Genomic DNA, 25,894 nt, shown 5'->3' with positions numbered 1-25,894 from the left:
TTCTAGATTTCATTTATTTTAAAGTTTTATCATAAACATCAGAATTTTTTGTATGTCCCAAAGCAAAAAAAAAATAAAACAAAATAAATGCGTTTTAAAATGCTAGACACGAATGAAGAAAAAAATAAGAAATGAAGCATAGTTTTTCATAGAACATAAGCTGTTCAACAAAACCTTTTGAACTTGGGAAAAATCTTTATGAATTATGCGGCAAAGTGTTATATTTAAAAACAAAAATTAACACTTTTAAATTTAACATAACTATTTTTCTCTAGGGAATGATGGAACAAGAGATATCACAAATTATCATAACTAATTTCAAGATTGCTCAGGTGAACACCAAAAACGCTATCAAAAATTAAAGAGGCCGTATAAGGCTCTTAACTGCTTAACTAATTGTTTGTTTACACGACGCTGAATTAATTAATCATTTTCTGACGTACAGATAATTTTGCAGCTCAAAACCAGTTTATGAATTGAAAAAGATAAATTTGGTTTCAAATTGTTTTTTTCTTGATTTGTGTGCACCTAAGTCAAAAACCTAGACTACTTACTTTTTACTTTTCAGTCTGACAGTCTTTGTCCGACAGATTTGGTCTGACAGCTCTACACTCAAAATCAAAACCCATTAAAAAGGGTTCTACCCTATAGAGTTATCTACGTGCGCATGTATTGCGTGTACGCACATGAAAAAGATTGAGGTTAAATTTTGTACCGCCCAGCAAAACAAATGGCGTGCTAGTGTGCGTGAGATCGGGCTTAGATAACTCTATACAGTAGTTGTTCGGTAACTGGGCTGAGAACGTAGCCCAGTCACCGAAAGCTGCTCGATAATTGGGCTGAACGAAAAATAACGAGGGGACCACCGATTCATAATATTTTCCTGATGAAATATAAAAATAAAAGTTACTCAAATTTATTTACAATGCTTACTTTTCATATTTCTTAAATTGTGACTTGAAATTGAATAAATGTTAGAAACAAGTTTTTTTATTCATTGAACAGGCTTTTAGCATCCATTAACCCCTGGGTCATTTCGGTTTGTTTTGATTTTTTGACGTTTGTCTGATTTTTAACTGGGCTACTGTTGGGATAACTGGAACAGTACTCTGGCAACACTGCCATGCCAGCCAGAGTATTTACACTGGGCTCTCCGGTGACAACTCAGTTGTCATCCGGAGATGTCAACAACAGTTTCAACTGTTTTTAATCTGTTGTTATCGTCATTCATATTGTGATTCGTTCTTGTTCGTCCAGATCTTGTTCTGTGTGGTCGTGGAGAATGTCTTCTCCCGACCTGTGTAAATAAATAGTTTTAATTTGTTTACGTCGTGTGTTTTATTCGTGGCCGATGGCCACGATCAACTCCGCGGGGCACGTCGTAACAGTGGCGACGAGGTGTTCTTCGCGAGTTTGACCCGGTTCGATCACCGGACAAACTTGCTCCCCACGCGGGGGAAGAAAAGTGCGATGGAGGTGGCAGCCATCGCGTTCGTCGTGGATGCCGCCAGAGATCCGCCTGTCAAAACGGCGCAGCAGCAGAAGCTGCCAACGGACTTCATCCTGCCAATCCACCAGCAACTTCCCCAGCAGCAACTCGTGACCAGCAAACTCCAGCAGCGGTTCCAACAACAACATTCGCACAGGTGCGACCCACAGCAGCGGTTCCAGCAGCAACCGGTGAGTTCGCAGCGATGTCGTCAGCAGCCGTGTGGAGCGCACCAAGTGGCACGAGCATCGTCCTCCTCCAAAGGTCCCGCCGACGCGGTCGACCGTTCCGCTTGCAGTTTAACACGCAGCCGGAACTTATCATCCCGGCGAAACATCCAACTCGTCCGATGGCGTCCATCAACGCTCTCGCCGTCGACGGTAAGGTTGGGTGTGCTGACGTCATGAAGCGGACGGCATCCGATGACGTCACAGCAGTGCATCACAGCACAACCACGAACCCGGTCCACATCAAGGCACACCGGTTCCTAATCCGCCGGACGCAACCGTCTGCGGCCAGTGCCATCAAAAGTCCCCGTCGTTCTTCACGCGTTAAAAAAAATGAAGGAGGAGAGAAAGAACGCACTGGAATCTTGAAGGCTGACCAACCACAGCATCACCTTCAGGTGGTCAGCAACGTGCGGTCGCGTGAACGAGCAGCAACAACGTCTTCATCCGAGTCGTCCGCCAGATGCAGTTCAACATGGTGTCGACTCATCGTTCATCAGCCGGGACGTTGTCGTGTTGCGGCCGTACTACCAACGAATCGATGACGTCGCGTTCAGCGCAGCCAAGTGACATCCACCAAGGTTCGTCGCTGTGGGTCCTGCCGGTCCGGTCCATGATCCGGATCTGATCGTCGTCATCTTCAACCACATCTTCCGGCATCCGTGAGGTGCAGCAGCACTGACGATCTTCCTGTTCCCGAAGACCGCTCCAGTGACTCAACCCACAACATTAAAAGGGGGAGATGTTGGGATAACTGGAACAGTACTCTGGCAACACTGCCATGCCAGCCAGAGTATTTACACTGGGCTCTCCGGTGACAACTCAGTTGTCATCCGGAGATGTCAACAACAGTTTCAACTGTTTTTAATCTGTTGTTATCGTCATTCATATTGTGATTCGTTCTTGTTCGTCCAGATCTTGTTCTGTGTGGTCGTGGAGAATGTCTTCTCCCGACCTGTGTAAATAAATAGTTTTAATTTGTTTACGTCGTGTTTTATTCGTGGCCGGTGGCCACGATCAACTCCGTGGGGCACGTCGTAACAGCTACAGCACAGTTATCGAGCGCCCAGTTAAAAAGCAGCCCAGTTAAACAGCGCCCAGTTACCGAACAACTACTGTATATACACTCAAAGTCAGAAGTATCCCTCAAAAGGGTACTTTCAATCCTCATAAAGGATACTTTCTATCCTTTTTTAAAGTTCACCCGGCGTCACCCTTTTAAAAGGGTATGTCAAATTCAGTACATTTTCGATACCCTTTCCCGAGCATGGGTAAATAACAAGGGAAATGCGTAATAATACCTTTCTCTGGTATCAATACCAAATTTTGGTATTCCTGGACCCTTTAAAATTTGTCTTGAGGATTATGCAAGAGCAAAATGTGGTATCATACCAATTTAAGGTATTGTTTTGATATTGCAAAATTGCAGAATTTGTCAATGGTCGAACACCACATATTGGTATTATTTTGGTATTACAGTGTTTTATCAAATTCCTCTGAAACTATGGGAAAATTTTGAACAATTTTGACAAAATAATTAATTTTGCGCTAAAATTATGTCTCAAAGCGAATGCTTTCATTGAAAACCGGAAATTTCAAACTTGATTTTAAACATTTTTGATATACCCCCTACAGAAATGACTTGAAATTGTGGAAAATTTTCTAAGTCAGGATGGCACATTTTGGTATTAAGGTGTTTTATCAAATTCCTCTGAAACTATGGGAAAATTTTGTCCAATTTTGACAAAATAATTAATTTTGCGCTAAAATGATGTCTCAAAGCGAATGCTTTCATTGAAAACCGGAAATTTCAAACTTGATTTTAAACATTTTTGATATACCCCCTACAGAAATTACTTGAAATTGTGGAAAATTTTCTAAGTCAGGATGGCACATTTTGGTATTATTTTGGTATTAAAGTGTTTTATCAAATTCCTCTGAAACTATGGGAAAATTTTGACCAATTTTGACAAAATAATTAATTTTGCTTTAAAATGATGTCTCAAAGCGAATGCTTTCATTGAAAACCGGAAATTTCAAACTTGATTTTAAACATTTTTGATATACCCCCTAAAGAAATTACTTGAAATTGTTGAAAATTTTCTAAGTCAGGATGGCACATTTTGGTATTATTTTGGTATTAAAGTGTTTTATCAAATTCCTCTGAAACTATGGGAAAATTTTGACCAATTTTGACAAAATAATTAATTTTGCACTAAAATATCACTGCTCTTCTTTCATCTTGATACTCTCAACGCCAGCGGGGTGAATCGAGACAGCTGTTTTTGCAGCATGATTATTAGTTCATCAATTACTTTGTGGAAATAACATAATAGAAAATTCTGACTTTGCTGACTATATTCTCTATTCCACATCCCCTTGACATATTAATAAATAACGAGAAGTTTTCTCATTCTAATTCTCCTTCTCTAGCTCAATCGAAATGCCCGCCTCTCTCGTCCTCGAAGATGGAACCATCTTCCACGGGGACACGTTCGGTGCCGCCACCAATTCGGACGGCGAGGTGGTCTTCCAGACGGGAATGGTCGGCTACCCGGAGTCGATGACCGACCCGTCGTACCACGGCCAGATCCTGGTGCTGACTTACCCGTTGATCGGGAACTACGGCATTCCGGACGAGGATCTGGACGAGCGTGGGATGATGTTGCACTTTGAGTCCAACAATAAGATCTGGACGTCGGGGCTGGTGGTTGGGGAGATCTGCGAGGAACCGTCACATTGGCGCAGCAAGCTGACTCTGTCGGAGTGGATGAAGAAGCATCGGGTGCCGGGGATCAGCGGGATTGACACGAGGGCCTTGACGAAGAAGATTCGCGAGAATGGAACGGTGCTGGGTAAGGGTTATTTCGATGGGAGACTCGTGTTAGGTACTAATTGATGTATTTTTAGGCAAGATCGTCCAAGGTATCCTCTCGAGTCCTTCCGGCATTACGTTTAGCAATCAGAACTTGCGCAACTTGGTTGCGGAGGTATCGCTGTCGAAGCCAACCACGTACAACCCGTCCGGAAGTCCGAGGATCTGCGCGATCGACTGTGGTCTGAAGCTGAACCAGGTGCGTTGCTTCATCAAGCGAGGAGCCCGCGTGGACGTAGTTCCGTGGAACGCCAAGTTGAACCCGGCGGACTTTGACGGGTTGTTCTTGAGCAACGGGCCCGGAGACCCGGTCATGTGCAAGATCACGGTTGACAACATCCGCCAGCTGCTGCAGGAACCGGTTGTGAAGCCGATCTTCGGTATCTGTCTGGGTCATCAGCTGCTGTCGACTGCGGCCGGATGTCGAACCTTCAAGATGAAGTACGGCAATCGGGGTCACAACCTGCCGTGTATCCATAAGGGAACGAAAAGGTGTTTTATGACCTCGCAGAACCATGGGTTTGCTGTTGACGCCGAGAAGCTCCCGACGGGTTGGGAAGAGCTGTTCACCAACATTAACGATCATACCAACGAAGGAATTGTTCATGAGGAGAAGCCGTACTTTAGTGTGCAGTTCCATCCGGAGCATACGGCGGGACCGGAAGATCTGGAGGTGCTGTTTGACGTGTTTTTGGATGCCGTGAAAGAGTACAAGTCAGGTGCAACTACAAAGACATCGATAAAGGAGAAGTTGATTGAGAGCTTGCGGTACACGCCGAAGCGTCCGGTTGATACCGCTAGACCGAAGAAGGTACTGATCCTCGGGTCGGGTGGCTTGTCGATCGGTCAAGCGGGAGAGTTTGACTATTCCGGATCGCAAGCGATCAAGGCACTGAAGGAGGAGAAGATCCAGACGGTGCTGATCAACCCGAACATTGCGACCGTGCAAACGTCCAAGGGTCTCGCCGATAAGGTGTACTTCCTGCCGCTGACTCCGGAGTACGTTGAGCAGGTGATCAAGGCGGAACGCCCGGGCGGGATCCTGCTGACATTCGGTGGTCAAACAGCTCTGAATTGCGGTATTGAGCTGGAAAAGGCTGGGATCTTCCAAAAGTACGGTGTTAAGATCATGGGAACACCGATCACTTCAATCATAGAGACCGAGGATCGCAAGATCTTCGCGGATCGTGTGGCGGAAATTGGCGAGAAGGTTGCTCCGTCAGCGGCGGTGTACTCGGTGCAGGAAGCGATCGAGGCTGCGAACAAGATCGGATATCCGGTGATGGCGAGGGCGGCCTTTTCACTGGGAGGTCTTGGGTCGGGTTTCGCGAGCAACCAGGATGAGTTAAAGGTTCTCGCCCAGCACGCCCTAGCACACTCCAACCAATTGATCATCGACAAGTCGCTTAAGGGATGGAAGGAAGTTGAGTACGAAGTGGTTCGGGATGCTTACGACAACTGTATCACGGTATGTAACATGGAGAACGTGGATCCGCTGGGTATCCATACCGGAGAGAGCATCGTAGTAGCACCGTCGCAAACGTTGTCCAACCGAGAGTACAACATGCTGCGATCGACCGCAATCAAGGTCATCCGACACTTTGGAGTGGTTGGTGAGTGTAACATCCAGTACGCGTTGAACCCGTACTCGGAGGAGTACTACATCATCGAGGTGAACGCCAGGTTGTCCAGAAGTTCTGCCCTCGCCAGTAAGGCAACCGGTTACCCACTAGCTTACGTTGCGGCCAAACTTGCGCTAGCGATCCCGCTGCCGGAGATCAAGAACTCCGTCACAGGCGTCACAACCGCATGCTTTGAGCCAAGCTTGGACTACTGCGTGGTGAAGATGCCCCGCTGGGATCTGTCCAAGTTCACGCGTGTCAGCAAGCACATCGGCAGTTCGATGAAGAGCGTTGGCGAGGTTATGGCAATCGGTCGTAAGTTTGAAGAGGCCTTCCAGAAAGCCCTTCGCATGGTGGATAACGTGAACGGGTTCGATCCGTACCTGAAGGCGGTCAACGAGCACGAGTTGGTGCAGCCCACGGACAAGCGGATGTTTGTGCTTGCAGCGGCACTCAAGGCGGGCTACACGGTGGAGAAGATCTACGAACTGACACAGATCGATCGGTGGTTCCTGCGCAAAATGAAGACGATCATCGACTTTACAAACCGATTGGAGGAGCTGTCGGCGGTTCCTGGCAAAGCGATGCTGCTGGAAGCGAAGAAGATTGGCTTTTCGGACAAGCAAATCGCCGGATTGATCAATACTACCGAGCTGGTGGTGCGAATGCAGCGGAAGGAGACTGGAGTGCTGCCGTTCGTGAAGCAGATCGATACGGTGGCGGGCGAGTGGCCGGCTTCGACGAATTACCTGTACATGACGTACAACGGCACCGAGAATGACATTGAATTCCCGGGGCAGTACACGATGGTGATCGGATCGGGGGTGTACCGGATTGGCAGTTCGGTTGAGTTCGATTGGTGTGCCGTTGGATGTCTGCGGGAGTTGCGAAATCTCGGCAGAAAGACGATCATGGTGAACTACAATCCGGAAACGGTCAGTACCGATTACGATATGTGTGATCGGTTGTACTTCGAGGAGATCTCATTCGAGGTGGTGATGGACATCTATGACGTGGAACAACCGGAAGGTATCATCCTGTCGATGGGCGGTCAGCTACCGAACAACATCGCCATGGATCTTCACCGACAGCAAGCGAGGATCCTGGGAACGTCACCGGAATCGGTAGACGGTGCCGAGAATCGCTTCAAGTTCTCCCGAATGCTCGATCGCAAAGGAATCCTTCAACCTCGCTGGAAGGAGCTTACCAACTTAGAGTCCGCGATCGAGTTCTGCGAACATGTCGGCTACCCCTGCCTGGTTCGACCTTCGTACGTGCTCTCTGGAGCTGCCATGAACGTTGCCTACTCCAACCAAGACCTGGAAACCTACCTCAAGTTCGCTTCGGACGTTAGCAAGGAACACCCCGTTGTGATCTCCAAGTTCCTCGTCGAAGCCAAAGAGATCGACGTAGATGCAGTCGCCGCCGACGGTGAGATCCTGTGCATGGCCGTCTCCGAACACGTGGAAAACGCCGGAGTCCACTCCGGAGACGCCACTCTGGTAACTCCTCCCCAAGACATCAACCAAGAAACGCTGGAGCGCATCAAGGAGATCGTCCGGCACATTGCGGCCCTGCTGGACGTTACCGGACCCTTCAACATGCAGCTGATCGCGAAGAACAACGAACTGAAGGTGATCGAGTGTAACGTGCGCGTGTCGCGATCTTTCCCTTTCGTGTCAAAGACCCTCAACCACGACTTTGTCGCGATGGCAACGCGCGTGATCGTGGGGCTCAGTGTGGAACCGGTCGATGTGCTGGCGGGCTGTGGGAAGGTCGGCGTAAAGGTGCCGCAGTTTAGCTTTGCGCGGCTGGCCGGGGCGGATGTTATGCTGGGCGTTGAGATGGCATCGACTGGGGAGGTCGCCTGCTTCGGGGACAACCGGTACGAGGCGTACCTGAAGGCGATGATGTCGACCGGGTTCCAGATCCCGAAGCGGGCGATTCTGCTCAGTATTGGAAGCTTTAAGGTAAGGTTGAGTGGATGTCAAGTTTGAGTTGGTAAAGCTTATCGATTGTTTGTCAACACAGCACAAAATGGAACTGCTACCGAGCATCCGTATCCTGCACAAGATGGGCTACAAGCTGTACGCGTCGATGGGAACCGGCGACTTCTACTCGGAGCATGGAGTTGACGTGAGTACTAAACCAACATTCTCGCCAAGATTATCTGTTAGGACGAGATACAATAGGGTTTTGTCACCCAAGATCATGCAATCTTGTTGACTGCGTTATAATAACCCAAAAGAGACCATTTCTTCCTGAAACGTGCAATGATTGACAGTTGACAGGGAAGCGTTAGAAGAATTCATTTCGCTAAGAGGGACTTTGTGGTTATCCACAATGGCCAAACCAACTGTTGTCAACGAAAACTTGTATTTTACTGCCTTTTCGATATCACAGAATAATTTCATAACCTCAAACCCCAAACCCTCACGCATGTACCGTAACATTCCCCAACAGCTGTGAGATGTCGTCGGGGTCCGGGTCCATCGGCCCCACCCGTTTCCCAACGTTCGGACTACGCTTGGATACTTGTCGTGACGTCCGCCTTCGTTCCGGTGATTCTTGTCCCGGTGGAAGGTTCGTATAAGAGGACCTTCCACCGCGTCGCGGTTGTTGTTCTTGTTGTTTGGGTGATTTCAGCTTCGATCGTCGGTGCTGTGGACTCGTCGTCACCAAACTGACTCGCTTCGGCAGCGCCGGACCGTATGAGGCGTTGCTGACCGTCTTCTGAATCTCGTTGCGTAGGCTGTAGATCTTGGAGAGGTATTTACGGGCTTCTTCCACGCCTTGATCGTCGCTAAGCAAGCTGCACAGTCGTTCGGCTTGCTTCAGGTAGACCAAGCCCTGGTTCATCGATCGGAACACGTACGAGACGCGGGCCATCTCGATAAAATGCTGCACGAAGATGTTGTAGATCAGCTGTCGGCGCAGGTTCTCCATGTGTTTGAGGGGGGCGAACTGTAAAACAAGAACTTTGTCAGAACAATCAGTTGATATTACACACGATCACGCAACGCACCATCAGATCAATCGACTCCAACGAAGGTCTCCTCTCGCCTTGCTTCTCCATCTTGAACTTTTCCGCCTCCATGAAGCGTACGATCCTCGTGCGTTGCTTCCGCGACTCGATCTCCTGCTGGTTGAAGTACGCCATCGAGCCGACCGCGATCTCCTTCTCGGCGTCCTCGGCCTCATCCGCGGAGTCCTCCGCGGCGAGGTTTTCGTTCTCGTCACGAAAGCGTGGATTCACAATCTTGAGCGGGTTGTCGATGATCAGCATGGAGTAGAGGCGCTTGACGTTGATCTTCGGGTAGAAGGTAACCTGGGCTCCCGGGAGTTTGACGTTACGGAGCGCGATCAGCATGTGCATTACGGGGTTTTCGGTGATTCGGAAGATTCGTTTGTGCAGTTCTACGAGGAACTTTTCCGGGATGTTCTCGAAGAGGTTCCGGCTGGGTAGGAAGTAGTCGGGGAGTTTGTGGGTTTTGATGCGATCGAGTAGACCGTTGAGGAAGCGGATGAGCGCTTCTCCGAGGTAGTCTTCGGGCCATGCTGCATAGTTGCTTTCGCACTGCCAAAAGAGGTGAGCCCGAAGGTGTTCGTTGCTGAACATGTTGGTGCTGGTGGAGAGGGCGGGTTCGACGAAGGTTTTCAGCAGTAGCTTCGTTAGCATGTAGATCTTTACTTGGGTGTTGGTGAGGCAGCTCTCGAGGTAGCGTTCGGCTTCCGGGAAGACGATCTTCCACTCGAGCTGACGGTACGTGTTGGTGCCGATTTTGGGAGCGTACCCGGTTGGGACCACGTGACATCCGAACGATTTGACCTTTTGGATCATGGGAGGTGTAGGCCATTGAAACTTTTGTTTGGTCATTGGGTTTATCTTGACCTCCCGCTTCCGTTGAATCCACTCGCTGGCTTCCTGTGGCCAAGGACATAGAATCGCTGGGATGATCTCCCAGTTTCCGGTGTAGATTACGGCTCCCTTCCAGGTCGCGTTGTCCAGATCATCCTGACCGATCCCCAGGTCGTATGCCAGCGTGTCCTGGAAGAGGTTTATGAAGTACGCAAGGAATCCCTTGGAGTTGAGGTATTGTCTCCGCTCGGTGATGTACTCCGTTGGGTTGTTCTTGATTTGCAAACCGTTCTTAACCATGTACATGAGTTTATCTTCTTCGGATTCGTTGTCCGAGTAGTACCCGGCGCTCAGTTCTGTTGAACAGTTGATCGTGGTCACGCAATAGTCCGGCAGTACGGTGGTACTCAACGGGTGATCCTCACCAATACTCTTCATCACACTCAACGGCTGATGCGTGTTGATCGCCGTAATGTACGCGTAGTCGTACTCACTGCTGGGTGGAGAAGTAGAACTTGTCGAAGTTGACGGCACCATCAACCGACTCAACCCGTATATGCTACCGTTCAACGCTTTAGGAGGTGCCTTTATCGCGATGCTGTCCCGGAACTTTAGCTTCCCAAAGTTGGTGATCGGCACCTCATCGTCCTCACTAACCTCGTCCTCCTCATCCATGCTATCACTGTCAGAACTGGAATGTCTCTTCCCATTCTGCCTCGTCCGACCCTTGCTCATTCCGCTAGATTCCCCGTACATCCCACCATTCTGCTCCATCTTATCCAGCGGCGTCGGATTGTTCGGCTTAATGTACTCTGTGCTCTTCAGCTTGACGTACCCGTGGTGACAGTTCCTTCGCCGTCTTCTCTGCCCCGCGTCGTTCATCTTCTCCTTCAGACCGTCCTCGATCTCCACCTTGTAGATAGGAGCGTTCGTCAGGATGCTGTACACCGACGTCTCGCCCGGATTCGAGATCTCGATGTTGTCGTGGATCACGTAACAGGTCTGCATGTGCAACGGCTGCAGGTCGTTCTTCTGTGGACCGTGCCTGGAAGGAAACAAACATGAATCTTGATACTGAGGACGGTCTACGTGAGACAACGCCACAGATGACTCACTTTGCCATGTACTTGACCCGCTGGTCGACGGCGCTCTGCAGCCGGTCCGGCAGGATGACGGTTTTGCAGTGGTGCGCAATCTTGCCGCTGCGTTGGTTCTCCTCCTGCCGGTTTCGCTCGACGGCGTCCCACATGTCTCTACCGAAAAAAAAAACAACATAAACAGCATTCGTCAATTAGTGTGTGCATTGATAAGGGAACTGTGACGGCATATTTGATAAAAAAAAGGTGGTGACGAATTCGTCCGAGTGTATCGAGTGTTGAGGTATCGGGATGTCCGGAAGAGACGTGATTCCGAAGCACGTGTGGTCACGAGTGTTTGGCGTTCAACCTGTATTGCTGTAGTGTAGATAGTAGACGACGACTACTTTAAAGTGCGTTTGTTTTGGTAGATAGAACGTTTGCAACCTTGTCGATAAAGCAAAGGAAATTCTTTGTCTGATAAGACAAGTGCTGTTAAGTGGATGTAATGGGGTTGATTGCTGTAGTTCGGAGGATGTTTGGCATTTGCTGAATATTTGCTGAGGTACTTAACAGACGTGTTATACATGAATGTAAAAGCATCATGGTATCGACTAGTGAATGGCATTTAAGTCCTTTTGTTTTTTTTTTCTAAATTCATATGTTTCTTCATTGCATCATATGCGTTTGAAAGAAGAAATCATATCTACTACAAGTTTGCGGTTAACTTTAGGCATTTGGTCTGGCCAGTGACAGAAGGATATATTCAGGGAAGTGGAGTCGGAGTCGATGGAGTCCTGTCTTTTTGGGGACCTGGAGTCTTAGTCGGAGCCGAAAATTTCTGATAACTCGAAGTCGAAGTTATTTAAAATTCAACAAGAAATATGTTTTTTATTGTTCAGTATTTGTTATAATGCAGGTTAATTCACAAAACTTCTTATATTTTTAATTGTTTTTTTTTAAGTCGCATGCTCTGCGTTGCCATTTTTTCATTTTATAAATAGATTTATCAGATGAGCAATTCTCTACAAAATCGTCCGATTTCGACCTTTTTTGGTGATTTTTTAATTAATTTTTTCACAAAAAATCTATTTCCCAAAATTAGTATTTTTTTTTTAATATTTTTTATTCGTTTTAGGGGACAAAACCTTGCAGCTTTTAGGCCATTTAGAAGTATAGACCAAAATTTTGCCGACGAGTTATGATTTTTTTTTAAATAGTTAACAACATTGAAATCTTGTACTTAACATTTTTTGACCTAATTTTTTATGTGAAATCGAAAAGTAATTTACACATTTTTTGATTAAGTAAACCATTTTCAAAATATAGCCATTCCAAGTTAAATTTTGTCAGATCAATTCCGTATTTTTGACTTTTTGAAATAGTGTCAATGATTTTCCATTCCTAAAAATATTTTTTTCGAAAAATTCTGAAAATTTCCTGCAATTTTGTCTAAAAAAGATTGAACCACTGCACAGTGGGAAAAAAGGACCCAAAAAATTACCGCAACATGATTTCGCGCAAACCATCGATTGCTATACACCAAAAGCTTCGTTTTTGCACCAGGAACAATAATCCGATCAAAAATCGCACTGCACGGACCGGTGGCCGGAGTACAGGCCACCGGAAGATCCGGATTTTTGGAAAAAGTGTCAGATTTATCCAATTGTGAACTGATAAGCTTTTTTCTACCATGAATAGTCATGCAAAACAATCCTAGAATAATATGAAATACCATAGGACCCATCGGAACCGGTTCCACCGATCTCCGGTGGCCACATCCGGAACCGCATTAGGAAACAGCGTAAACTAGTCATGCGACGTATCAAACTTCTTGATTTTGGATGGAGAGTATCCTTAAAATGTATTTTTGCCTCCGGTGACCGGATCCCAGGTTTTCCGGTGGCCACATCCGAAGATCATATTTGGCAAATTCCTGAAACCACTCTTGCGACATATCAAACTTCATGTTTTTAACAAAGGATTGTATAACTTATGTCTCCATCCAAAATCAAGAAGTTTGATACGTCGCATGACTAGTTTACGCTGTTTCCTAATGCGGTTCCGGATGTGGCCACCGGAGATCGGTGGAACCGGTTCCGATGGGTCCTATGGTATTTCATATTATTCTAGGATTGTTTTGCATGACTATTCATGGTAGAAGAAAGCTTATCAGTTCACAATTGGATAAATCTGACACTTTTTCCAAAAATCCGGATCTTCCGGGGGCCTGTACTCCGGCCACCGGTCCGTGCAGTGCGATTTTTCATCGGGTTATTGTTCCTGGTGCAAAAACGAAGCTTTTGGTGTATAGCAATCGATGGTTTGCGCGAAATCATGTTGCGGTAATTTTTTGGGCCCTTTTTTCCCACTGTGCACTGGTTGCTGAGATACAGTAGTAACACACAGACACACATACACACACACACACACATACACACACACAGACAGACAGACATTTGTTCAGTTTTCAATACTGATACTGTAGGGGAGAGCGGGGAGACTTGATCCCCGGGGACACTTGATCCCTAGCCTGTATCTCGTAAGCGTGTGGGTAAAAAATAGCTTTGTTCTAGAAAATTGTGCGAAATTGACTCAAACTGATTGTGGAAAACAAAGAAAACAAAATGGTCGGATTGATTTACACACATTTTTCCAAAAAGTACTGTAAAAAACCTCCAAGAGATCTTTTTTCTTTGTTTGGATTTGTGTAGAAAACACATAAAATTTCTACCGCTTACTAGGCGGGAGCGTTAAGAAAATCAATAGTTTAGATTAATAAAAAACATTTCGCTTAAGATTTCTTCAAAATGTTGAAAGGTTTAAAATATTTTTTTTAAACACATGGCGTTATTCGAAGAATTCATCTGATCAAGTATCCTTACCAGTCAAACAAAGTTGAATGTTTAAGCTTTCAACTCATGCAAAAAGTTCATAGTTTTGTGATAAAAAAAGGGATCTAGTCTCCCCACTCTCCCCTATACATGACGGCGGGTTTTCGAGCTTTTTGTGAAAAGTTCATTTTTAGAGTAGGATTATTGCCTTACTTTAGTGAGGAAGGCAAAACCTATCTCAGTAAAAATCCAGAAAAATTAAAGGGGTCGTACCGCCCCTCCGTCACGAGATATCGAAAAATGGACCCTCTTCGTGATCAGGGGCCTGAATAACCCTTTAGAGCAAAGTTTTGCGGAAATTGAAGAGGGGACGGGGCAACTTTTTTAAATTTTGTGTGGGTTGACGGATTTGGAATTTTATAGCAAAAAGACCAAATTTCAATTTTCATGCCATACTTTAATTTTTTGAAACAAAACGTATCACAAAAAGTTGTATGCATTGTAACAGTAAATTCACGAACAAATTGTTTTGTGTGTTTCGTCTATTCTTTTATGTGAGGCAGCAAAATTCAAAAACATTAAATAGAATTTACATCAGCCTAAGGCCATTGCGAATACTTCTTCGAAGTTTATGTCGCCCCTTCAAAACTGACCCGAAAAACCAGGGGGCAAAACAATATTTTTCTCCAAAACCTTAAAAATTTCAAAGAAATTAAACATGCGATTAACTGAAAAATGATATTTATTTTTAGCATGATTGATTCAGTTTACAAATACAAAGTTGTAGAGCATTAAATTTCCAACGAGAACTTTTGAGAATAGGCATTTTGGATGGGAGTAGTGTACCCTGCAGGTAAAACCTTAAGAAAATGGGATTTTTCATATTTTTTTCGATTTTCCCATACAAACATTACCTTCGAGTATCAATGGGTACATGTTAACCAATTTTGCTCATTTTTGGTCCAGAGTAATAGCTCAAGAACAAGAAATCAGCTTTTGGAGCGAGGTTTAAAAAAAAGTCCCATATTCTGGGCACCCACTGCGCAGGCTCAACTCGAGGGGAAGCATGGAGCTTGGGGTCCCCAGAAACACGTGCACTTTAAATTTTTCCAAAATATTTAGACAGGGCTGTATGTTTTTTTTTTTCAAAATTTGTATGGTGTACTAGGGCGGTTTGATGTTGTATATAAGCAAATATTGCATGCAATATGAGGGATTAGCGAACAGCACTAATTCTCCATACAAACTTTGGGGAAAAACCCTTGGGCCTTGATTAAATATAAAGTGCACGTGTTTCTGGGGACCTCAAACATCATGCTTACCCTCGAGTTGAACCTGCGCAATAATTTTGTTGGTCGGTGTAATTTAATGAGTAATAATCTTTCTAACTCGTAAAAAAATGAATGAATGAAATGAATTTCTTGTACATTTCAAAGCATGATCTCTGTAATTTATATAAAAAATGTCCGAAACCATCATGCGACCCTTCGTTGAATAGGTTGAATAGATCATTCCAATATGTTAAATGATGATCTGATAACTCTTAAATCTCAAGTTATGATGCTCAGGTGAAATTTTTATACTTATATGAAGTCAGCTTTTGATTAAACTGATTTATATTATGTCCAAATTCGTCATTTGACTAATTTTTGGTACGGAATCAGGTTCAGCATCTGTATAAATTTTTATTCCTTTTAAACTCTATTTGTTTGTTGCGAGTCGATGATCTTTGCTCACTCTGGTTCCAAACGTAAATCCTTTAGTCCTTCACAACAGTCATTGGGGATCCCCACTAAGCTAACAGCAGGGCCGTAGCCAGGATTTTTGTTTGGGGGGGGCTTGGGTGCAAAAATTCAAAGATTATAAAAACCAGCAAATTATTTATACCATCACTTGGTTTATGGTATGATTATTAGGATGAATTGTAAAATTGTAGAATAATATATGCAAAAATGTTTTAAAAGATTTTGTTCTTAAGTTTTCAATGTCTCTATTGAAGAAACTCCTTCGTCAAAAGTTTCTCTTTATTCATACAGCTAGTTTGTATTGAAGGAGTAGAGAAGAAAGTGTTTTTTTACATTTTCTTGAACTGTTTAATTGTAATTGAATTTCGTGATAAACTGTCGCAAAATTTAAAATTTACATAACTTGAATAAATATTTTGAAATAAAAAAAAATCCTGTATCGATTTATCTACCCATAAGTATTATATTTTTGTACTTTATACTGATAGAAAAACTCACGAGCAAACTGGTAAATTTGAACTATCAAATTTTAAATCGTCTGGGTTTACATTTTCAGCTGTGTGTTCACTGTGATGGTTTATCTGACAAATTGGTTCAGAATTTGAGAATTTAAAAAAATTGACATAAATCAGATCTTAATTTAAGGTAATTTTTAAATAAAATTTCAATGTATCGTTTCAGTGTTGCTTATCTTTGAAATTGAAAAAAAAAATAACAGTTAAATTTCAACCAACGAGTATCAAAAAATGCTTAAAGACATTCGTATCCAGAGATATCAAGAGTCAACATATTTTAAAGTCTATGAATTCTTAGAAATAATTTATTTTTTTTATCGGGAAAAAAATTAAATGCACAGTAAGCTTTGAAGTGCTTATTTCATTAAAACGCAAAAATTAACATTATCAAATTTATTGAAAATAGTATACAAACTGTTTAACAAGTGTTTTCAATGAAAATGATATAACAGCAACTTCAAGCAAAATTTTTATTGTTCTTATCGACTAAGAACCATTGGAGATTGGTCTATTAGTTTCTTTGACACATCTTCTTGAAATAAAAAATAAACTTGTACGATAAAAAATATAAATGTTAACACGATTAACAAATTAAAATCTTCAATTTACTTATTTCTTTATTTTGAAATAACTGTCAAAACTGAATTAATTTTTTAAATAAGTGTTGATAACCAATATGATTTTAAAAGATAATTAGTTGTGCTGGTTATAGAAAAGACTCTCTGTATCTTTCTAATCTAATCTAATCTAATCTAACACAAACGCAGCCAGTTCGATGAAAGCATGCTGGAAAGTCTTGTGATTAGATAACGCCCCAAGCACTTTTCTTGTCAATATTAATAATTGCAATACAACCGAGTACACCCGAAAATGCATTACAAAAATTAAAGCGGCCAGCCCTACTACGTTGTGTTTACCGCAGAGAGGATTCTTTGAACGGATCACATTCCACAGAATCTACAGGGGAGGAGGGATGCGTGGACATACCGTACCAAACGCTCCGGTTTATTTTTGCATTATTGTTAATTGAAATAATGCAGGAAAAAACTCTCTGTATCTTTCTAAAAAAAAAAAAAAAAAAAAAAAAACGCAAATGAAATCCTTTTTTGGATTTCTGGGATATAACTAATAAAAATTATGTTGAATAATATAGAATTGTAACCTTTTTTTTTATATTAGAAAAAATAATACATTGAAATGTTTCAATATTTTTTATTGAATATCTTTTTTTTGAAATGATTAAAATTTATTTTTATAAAAATTCAGGATTTATTAGCATTAATTATTTATAATTTTTGTAGTTTTTTTGTTTTGCAATTTCTGATTTTTTTAAATTATCATGTGTAGTTGTTATCTTAATTTTTTTATGTTTTAAAAGTAAAGAAAACTTTATGTAAGAATTCTTGAACCAAGTAGATTATTCCTGTAAATTTAATCTTAGTCTGAATTTTGCTACAAGAACCATATTTTACATTCAAATGAAAATTTAAAAAAATGTCCTGTTGCACGGAGACTCTTAAAATCCATACAAAAAAAATGCTCAAGAAACGGTCAAGAAAATATTTACGAATAGATTTTGCTTTAACGGTACGCAGCTGAAAAGCAACAAAAACAAAAAGTGGTGTTTGATATTTCTTCGGATGCAATATGTGTTGATGAGATTTTGATTTGTTTATTTGAATGCGACTGAGAATAATATTTGAAAATGTATTCGCTAAAATAATATTGAAGAATTGCCTCATGAAGCCGACTGTTCTTAAAATGCCGAAGATGTTAAGAATGGATTTTGTTTCTTGCTCAGAACTAAGTTTAAAATAAGAGAAAAGCCATTACAATAATGGTATTTTTTTTTTAATTTTGATATTTTTTAATATCAATTATTTTGTTTATTTTTTAGTTTTTTTTATTTTTTTTATTGAATTTCTGTTTTTTTTAAATTATTATGTGTATTGTTATTATAAATTTTTGTTTCTTTTTATTATTGTTATTTTTGATTTTTGACTTTTCTTTGTCTAATACCAAAATATTTGAAATCTAAAGTTTATAAATTAAAAAGTAGTAAATTTTTTAAATTCTCAATAAGACCGTTGCAAATATTATTCTGAACTTTATGTTACTAAACTCTGACCAAAGTCGACAGGGTAGAGCAAACAATGAAAAATATAAAAATTTAAATTACAAGCCATTGGTTTATCATTTTAAACGTGTTTCAAAACCTCACTTTAAATCAGTACATTTTGCATCATTAGTTTTCAAAATATCCAGTAACTGTCGAAAAGCTTTTTTCGTGAAAACAACTTGCCGCGGTTCAACGAAATGTTAAAAAAATTATAAATATTTTCAAACGAGCCCAAACATGTCGTACATGATTATCAACGCAGGAAAAAACATTTCAAATTTGTTGTCGCTGCTCCTAAAAGGACTTAATCGAAATAAGTTATGATTAAAAAAATAACTGTTTTGAGTTGATTAGACTTCCATTTTCATTTTTTTTAAAAAATATTGTATTTACCCTCTGCTGTTTGGCCAATTTTGAAAGGGTGGCAACATATACTTTGGAAAATATTTACAATGAAATACAATTTAAAAAAAAATAATAAAGAAATCTTAAAATCTTCAAAATGGAAATTCTAATCCATAAAATCCAAAAATTTGAAATGAAGAAGTTTAAAAATAAATTATTTATCACAAATTTAACAATTTGAAAATGTTGTTTAATTAATTTAATTTCTGAGTTTTTGAATGCAAGCTTCAATTTTTTTAACGTTTTCAATTTTTATCATTTTATTTCTTGCTTAAAAACGCGCAAGCTCATGCACAAAGCAAAAATTAGTTGATAATAAGGATTCACTTGAGGATCTTTCGATTTTTGATATATTAAATAAAAATTGGAGAGTGGCCACGGTGGAAACAAATAAATGTTACCAAAAGTAAGCATTTTGGACGAGTGGTTTCGGGAAAAAGGATTACGAAAATGTAATAAAAAATACACACAGATATTTCTCAAGCATTTTTCTCTAAGGTCTCAGATATGTAACTAACCATATTCTAAAAACCAAAACGATAGAATTAGAAGTGTATTTCTAAAATAGTCGAAATTCACTCAAATGTTCTTCATTTTAAAAGCTTTCGATTTTGAAATAAAACTGAATATTTTGTAGAAATTATGGTATATTTTGAAAAATGTAGAAAAAATCATTTGTTAATAGTATGAAGGTCTTCAAAAAGATAAGGGTTTTTAATGCAAATAAAGAAGGGTTACTAATTTTGCAGTCCAGATTATCCAAAAATTCGAAGGACTTCGGATAATCGAATCATGAATAAATGAAATCGTTTTTTTATTTGTTTGCTTTTAACATCAAATTCGGCACCTGCAACCACATTTGAGTTTAATTTGAACAATATTTCTTGACCACCATTTTGGCCGACACATTGAATTTAAAAATTCTAAATTATTTTATGGTTCTTCAGGGGTCATACTTAAGTTCGACAATCAAAAGTAAGACAACGAGATTTAAGGATTTTTGCTAAAAAGTTATCAGCTTCCGAAAATGACCATTTTTGCGCAACATAACAGGTGCATTGCCAGGCAAGCTAGCACAGACATGAGTTTAAAAATTATTTATTTCTATGTAGCCCCGGATATTGCTATTTTCGAAGGCTAATAACTTTTTAGCAAAAAACCCGAAATATAAGGTGTCTTCGGGAAAGTGGAAGCGCCTTCCACAGGTCAAAAACTGAAACAGTTGCTTTTCTCCATATATTTTTACGATTCGGTCAAGTAGGTTTCCCATATTGATGGGCTACATATTTCAGGGTGTAAAATCACATAAAATTGCATAAAATAAAGCATATTTAATTTACACCCAGACCTTTTACACGCAGCTGGATTACTACTTTTTTAGCTGTGTAGTGATGGGTCAATCTTTGATTTTAGGGGGTAGCCTCAAGTAAGCCCAGATTTGGACCACCCTAACCAATGTAATGCTAAAAATACGAGATAAATGAAAAGTTACTGAACGGAACGATCTTCAAATCTGCAGCTCAATTTTTAAATATTGGACCCATAATCTACGAAAACTGAGCTCGGCAATGGACAGGCAAATTACTTAGTTTGATCAATCTATTCTTGATTCTCTCTTACAAATTATTTCTGTGGAGAGAACACACAATCATTGTTTTTGAATTATTTTTAAGGTAGTACACACAATCATTGTTTTGAGATTTTTTAAGGCAGTACAATTTAAAAAAATTGGGAAAAATTTCGGGGGGGGCTGTAGCCCGGTAGCCCCCCCCCTGGCTACGGGCCTGGCTAACAGCTTATAAGTGGAACTGGTGCATCACAAGTTCGGCATGGTTTGTTCAAACTATTTTCTACCCTTATCTTCCTTAGATCCATCACTTGCCCATGTACTTTTTATATAACAGTTCCACGACACTTGAAACACCGGTTGATCTGTCTAGTTTTATTACCCAGCACACATGTTCCCTGTCTGTTTTTTCGCACTTGAACTCTTGAATCACAACCGTAATCGATAACGTTGAAATACTTTGTCTAAATCACGCTGCTCTGCGCGCAAACTGTTTTCCTTTCGCTTTATTTTTGCGCACACGAACTCAACACCTTGTCGAACAACTGTCGTCAAACCGCCTCGGCCGACCGACTGATAGCGGTGGCGCACTCTATCGAATCGAATTGGGCTTTTTATTTGGACTGGACCGATTTTCATCTAATTTGGGGAGCAATGATTTCATTTGGTGGCTCGAAAATAAATTGACTCTTCTTGATTCTTCTATCGACGAGGTAACGGAAGCGTTTACAAAACACTTCTGAGAATGCACTTAATGGAACAAGCTATTGACGAACATTGAGGAACTTGATGATACTCGTAGATCTTCATTTCAGAAATATGTATACGTTTGACAGATGCGCAGTACCAAGGTGAACGATCTTGAAGGTAAGCAACTGTCAAACGCAGGGCAACCCGTCACTTCAAGCTACCTCTCGTAGTTCCCGTAGAACTGCACTCCCAGCAGCAGCTGGTTCAGCACGAACACATCACTGTTGAACGCGAGCTGATCCTGCATCCGGCGGATAGCTTCCGAATCGTAGTCACTCTCTTCCAGCTTGGCTTTCGACTTTCGTACAATCGGCGGCGGCTGAGTGTCCGCCAGCGCGTCCAGCTTGGACTTTCGACCCTTCTTCCCCCTTTTCTGCTTCTGCTTCTCCGCTGCCCGCTTCGCTGCCTTGTCCGCTCGTTTCCGCTGCTTTTCGAGCCGTTTCAGCTCCGCAGTGGCATCCTTGACGTTCTGCTCGCGGCGCTTCTTGCGGGCCATTTCCGCCTCCCACGGGTTGTTGGGCGTGGACTGTGGCTGTTCCTTGGACGCGGAACGACCCATCGCGGTGACCTTGGGCGGAGGACGGATCAGCAACGACGACGACAGGTGGACATGCCTCCTCGTCCAGCGAGGCGATTAATCCGAAGATTTTTTGGGGAGGAGTCGAGGCCGCGCGCGGATACGAGAATTGTTGGAATGTGTGTACCGAGGGGTAGAGCAACCGAAGTGAACTGAATACGTGGTGGCCATCGGAGACATTAGCTGGTGAACAACTTTTTTTTACCAGACTCTTCACTGGCTGTTATCAGTGCCGAGGCTCTTTAATGTAATGAGCAATAGAGGAGTTCTTTGGAAAATAAGGAACTTGAAAGTTTTGCTCGACGTAGTCATACGTAGGCACACTGCCAGCGGAATTTCGTTTGGATGTACCAATACAGTTTGCGTTGAAGCGATTTCGACTTCGACTCCAGATCTCCAAAAGACCCGACTCCACCGACTCCGGTTCCGACTTTAACCCTCAATCAAACCATCCACATTAACGACCCCCGGGTCTTTTGTGGTCTCTACACACTTCGAAAAAATCGTGTAATTTTCTGTCTTATATGATGCACATAACTGGAGCGTCACATAAGACGGAAAATTACATCTGATTTGAAAATTACACGACCAAACCAGCGATTGGTATGGTCGTGTAAAATTACAATCAACGCAATGAATTGGAAAGCATTCCTATTAGAATCTACTTTTATTGGATTGGATTTTTTTGGGCAGAGAAAGAAAAACACATTCTTACTGAAAAAAACATTTAATTTGATATTATTATAATAAAAAGGGTATAACAAAGCACGAGTGTTTTTGCCGTGGCGGAACGAATAATCAATCTCATCGCGGTTCCGGCTTCTGGTTCCAGTATGATCCAACTCACGGTGGTCGCGATGAGCGAAGTGTCCTACGATTTTCCTTCTTCTGTCACTACCGGAACGCCCGGCTGTGCCAGGAACTGTCCAACACAGAAAAAAATCAATTCTCGAAACCGTGAAGTCAGTTCACGATTATGAGAACCACGAAGGAATATATTCACGTTTATGGTGCAAATGCACCATACTCATGAATAAATTCCTTCGTGGATCTCACATTCGTGAACTTAATTCACGATTACGGGAATTGATTTTTTTCTGTGAACTACAGAAGACTCTTTCATCGCGTTCTGCACAACGAGCCACAACCATCCAGCTGCGCCGGATATTGATCCGAGCTCGTCTCAGATCGTCGTACGCGTCTATCAGCTAGCTGCGGTTGTCTAGCAAGGCCCCAGCCAACGGCTTCCGTCCGTTTTTGTCCCACCTGTCCTAAAGATGCGCCGTTCAGGATAGCTTCGTCGATTCGACACCGCTCCACACCCGGACCGCCAAACTGTTGTGCGCACCGGAGCAGTTAAGTTGAAGTGTCGATGCGCCAGTACCGGAAAGCGGCCTCCTTGGCTAAATGCCGCCGTCTGCATCAATCACAAACCTCCGCGGCACTATCAACCGTGCGTCGTTGCTGGGGCACAGCTTGAAGTTTGCTTCGCACTCCAGTTCTCCGTCGCCAGCAGCCGTCTCCGTGTGGTCGTTTGCTGGATAACCTTGACCAGCAGCTTGAACATGAAACGGACCGGTGCGTCATCGTCCGGAAGAAGGGAGGACATTTTCCTGACTGAAATTAAGAATTCAGAATTAAAATGACAGGAAAAATATAAACAAAAAATCATTAAACCTGCCTTAAAAATTGATTTAATATCGCTTTTCAGCTCAATCGAAATAAAAAACCTGTACATTTCTCAAAAATCTACGGAAAAACTTATTCGCGACCTCGACCGATTTTCTTGAATCTCAAACATGTCTGACGTTTGCAGCACCACGCTGCACTGTGAAGTGGAAAGACAGCAAATCAGCGTATAATTGGGGTATTCTAATGTAAAATTAAATCATCGCACAGAATATTACACGACAAAACACGCTCCAGTCATGTGCATCATCTTAGATGTAATGTTCAGTTAAAAATGATTTAATGTTGCATTTTATCAGATACAATTTTGTTCTCTATTTTGTGACGGTGAATTTGGTTGTTCAGCATCAAACCAAACATAATATTACGTTTGATTTTTGATTACATGATGAGTTTTTACGTCTGGTTTTGAATTCCGTTTGATGTAAAATTCATAATTTTTTAGTGTGTATTGCAAGTTTCTGCTCGAACCTAGGAGTCCGAAGGCTTGAATGGAGAGAGCACCCAAACCTCTTTCTACTCCAAGGAACCTTCCACCCCAGTGTTTGAGCTGACGACCTTTGGATTGCGAGTCCAACCGCCGCCAGCGATTCCACCGGAGTAGGCTTGGTTTGGTGTGTTGTTTGTACTTATGGCATGGAGACGACTCCTACACCTGGAATGACTTAATGGCCTAACAACCAAGGCCGGGACCGACATTTTACTTCCTCATCCGATGGAAGGTTGGAGCAGATGGGAATCAAACCCAGAATCATCCGCTTACAAAGCGGACAGCGTAACCATTCGGCCACGCACTGCCACTTTAACCCTCTGCTGCCCAAATTTTTCTTCGATTTTTTTTATTTTTCCTGTGTTGAGGAGGTCATTTTGAGCAACTTTTATGCTACGAAAAACTTTACTTCTCTTGTTTTATATTTTTCTTGTTTCATTTTAGTATTTTAATTTGCATTTATCTTGTTTAGTTTATCTTTGTTTTAGGAGGAATTTGGCCTATTCTACCACCTCGTATCTTTATATTTTGCATTTCTAATTTTTTAATGTTTTTAAAGTCGCTTTTTACAATTTTTTGCTTGTTTTCCATATTTTCTGCTCTAGAATGGCACCATTTTCATTTAAAGTCTGGTACACTACAAAAATCACTGCATGCTTCTTTTTACTGGAAATACCGTTAGCACAGCCAAAGTAGACCCCTAAAAAAATGACATTTTTTAAAACAAGTCAAACATCCAACCCTAAAATTTTCTAAAATTTTAAGAGTTCTTCTTTCCAATGCTTTTTAAACATCAAAAATTGGTTGAAAATTTGGAATTTTGGAAGTTTTCGACAATTTCTAGCCTTAGTTCATATTAAATAATGCAAGATTTGCAAAATATTCGTCGATTAGTTCAGAATTTGCAAAAGGTTTTTGGCTTCAATATGTTTTCCACCATTTTCATTTGTTGTTCCTGAAATTTTCCCAGCAAGTGCAGTTGTGCATCTGTCAAATCTTCTGTTTGACAATCGCTGTTCGCTGAGGGTGAGTGAGAAGGAAGATAGGAAAATGCGGTCAAGTTTGAAGTTGGGGTGGCACGTTAGTTCGTCAGTGGTGTTAACTTCACAGTCTTGGTCATAATTTTATTTTTTATAATTCTTTTTCGTCTTTTAAAATATTTAATAATTTAATGGATTGGTAGATTGATTTGATTTAAACTGTCAAATCACTTCTTGTGTTATTGTTTAAAACAAGTATTTTGATGACATATTTTCTAACACAACAAAAAATAAAAGTGCAGCAATAATAACAAAACAAAAACTCCAGAGAACTTCCCCATCGTTGAAAGCTTCTTCGTGGATCGGTTATCGAATCGGTATGTGCGTCGCCGAAGTTGGGTGGTTCTGGCAAACGACGAGCTGGAAAGAGACAGCTGGACTTTTCTGATGGTATTTCTAAAGCAATGACGTAATTGCTGGGACATGATCGGATAGGGTTGTTCCGAGTTCGGCGGAAGTGCCTAAGAGTACGCGTGACTCAGCTTAGTACCCGAATGATTAATGTTTTAAGCTGTGGAAAGTATAGTTGGGGAATCCCGAATCAGTTTTTGGGTAAAATTGGAATTTATTTGTAAAATGAAAAAAAACCATACTAACACTAACTATTTTTCTAAATAAATTCCCGAAGAAACATAAACATTTTCACAAACAATCTATTTTATAATTATCCTCACGTATTAAAAAAAAAAACTGAAAGTGATTGGGGGTAAATTCCAGAATTTTTTTTTTTGAAAAGGTCATCAGCTATTGTGTTTCATTTTTTGCCTTCCTCACCTCACTGAGGCAAGGCTATAAAATCACTCGAAAAATGAACTTTTTAAATACACCTCCTAGATATACCTTCACGTATACCTATCGACTCAGAATCAAATTCTCTACAAATGTCTGTGGGGATGTGTGTAGACATGATTTTTTTTCCACACGATTATCTCAGAACTGGCTGAATCGATTTTGGCCGGATCCGCCTTATTCTGTTCGTTTTGGGGTCCCCTAAGACCCTATTAAATTTTATTCT

At 41.7% G+C, this 25,894-nt stretch overlaps 2 protein-coding genes across 3 annotated transcripts in view; one reads left to right on the top strand and one right to left on the bottom strand.

The window, feature by feature from the left end:
• Nucleotides 1–25,894, top strand: part of LOC120432271 (CAD protein) — a 40,872-nt gene that overhangs the window by 930 nt on the left and 14,048 nt on the right. The window contains exons 2-4 of the mRNA XM_039597456.2: nt 4,150–4,571; nt 4,627–8,183; nt 8,245–8,349. Coding sequence (XP_039453390.1) covers nt 4,160–4,571; nt 4,627–8,183; nt 8,245–8,349 — 4,074 coding nt within the window. The 5' untranslated portion in view covers nt 4,150–4,159. The remainder of the gene's footprint in view (nt 1–4,149; nt 4,572–4,626; nt 8,184–8,244; nt 8,350–25,894) is intronic.
• Nucleotides 8,563–21,824, bottom strand: LOC120432278 (uncharacterized). Of its 2 annotated transcripts, none has more exons than XM_039597468.2 (4): nt 21,245–21,824; nt 11,188–11,325; nt 9,239–11,117; nt 8,563–9,177 (listed from the first exon to the last, which is right to left on the bottom strand). In XM_039597468.2, exons 1-4 carry the CDS (start codon nt 21,640–21,642, stop codon nt 8,647–8,649), a joined length of 2,946 nt encoding a protein of 981 aa, XP_039453402.1. In that variant the 5' UTR covers nt 21,643–21,824; the 3' UTR covers nt 8,563–8,646. The 2 variants fall into 2 exon arrangements, with proteins under 2 accessions (XP_039453402.1, XP_039453409.1); XM_039597475.2 differs by lacking the exon at nt 21,245–21,824 and adding an exon at nt 20,716–21,206 and having other exon boundaries at nt 8,564–9,177.

This window comes from Culex pipiens, chromosome 1 (genome assembly GCF_016801865.2).
Source record: "Culex pipiens pallens isolate TS chromosome 1, TS_CPP_V2, whole genome shotgun sequence".
NCBI classification, from domain to species: Eukaryota; Metazoa; Arthropoda; class Insecta; order Diptera; family Culicidae; genus Culex; species Culex pipiens.
This window is presented reverse-complemented; position numbering and strand designations above follow the sequence as displayed.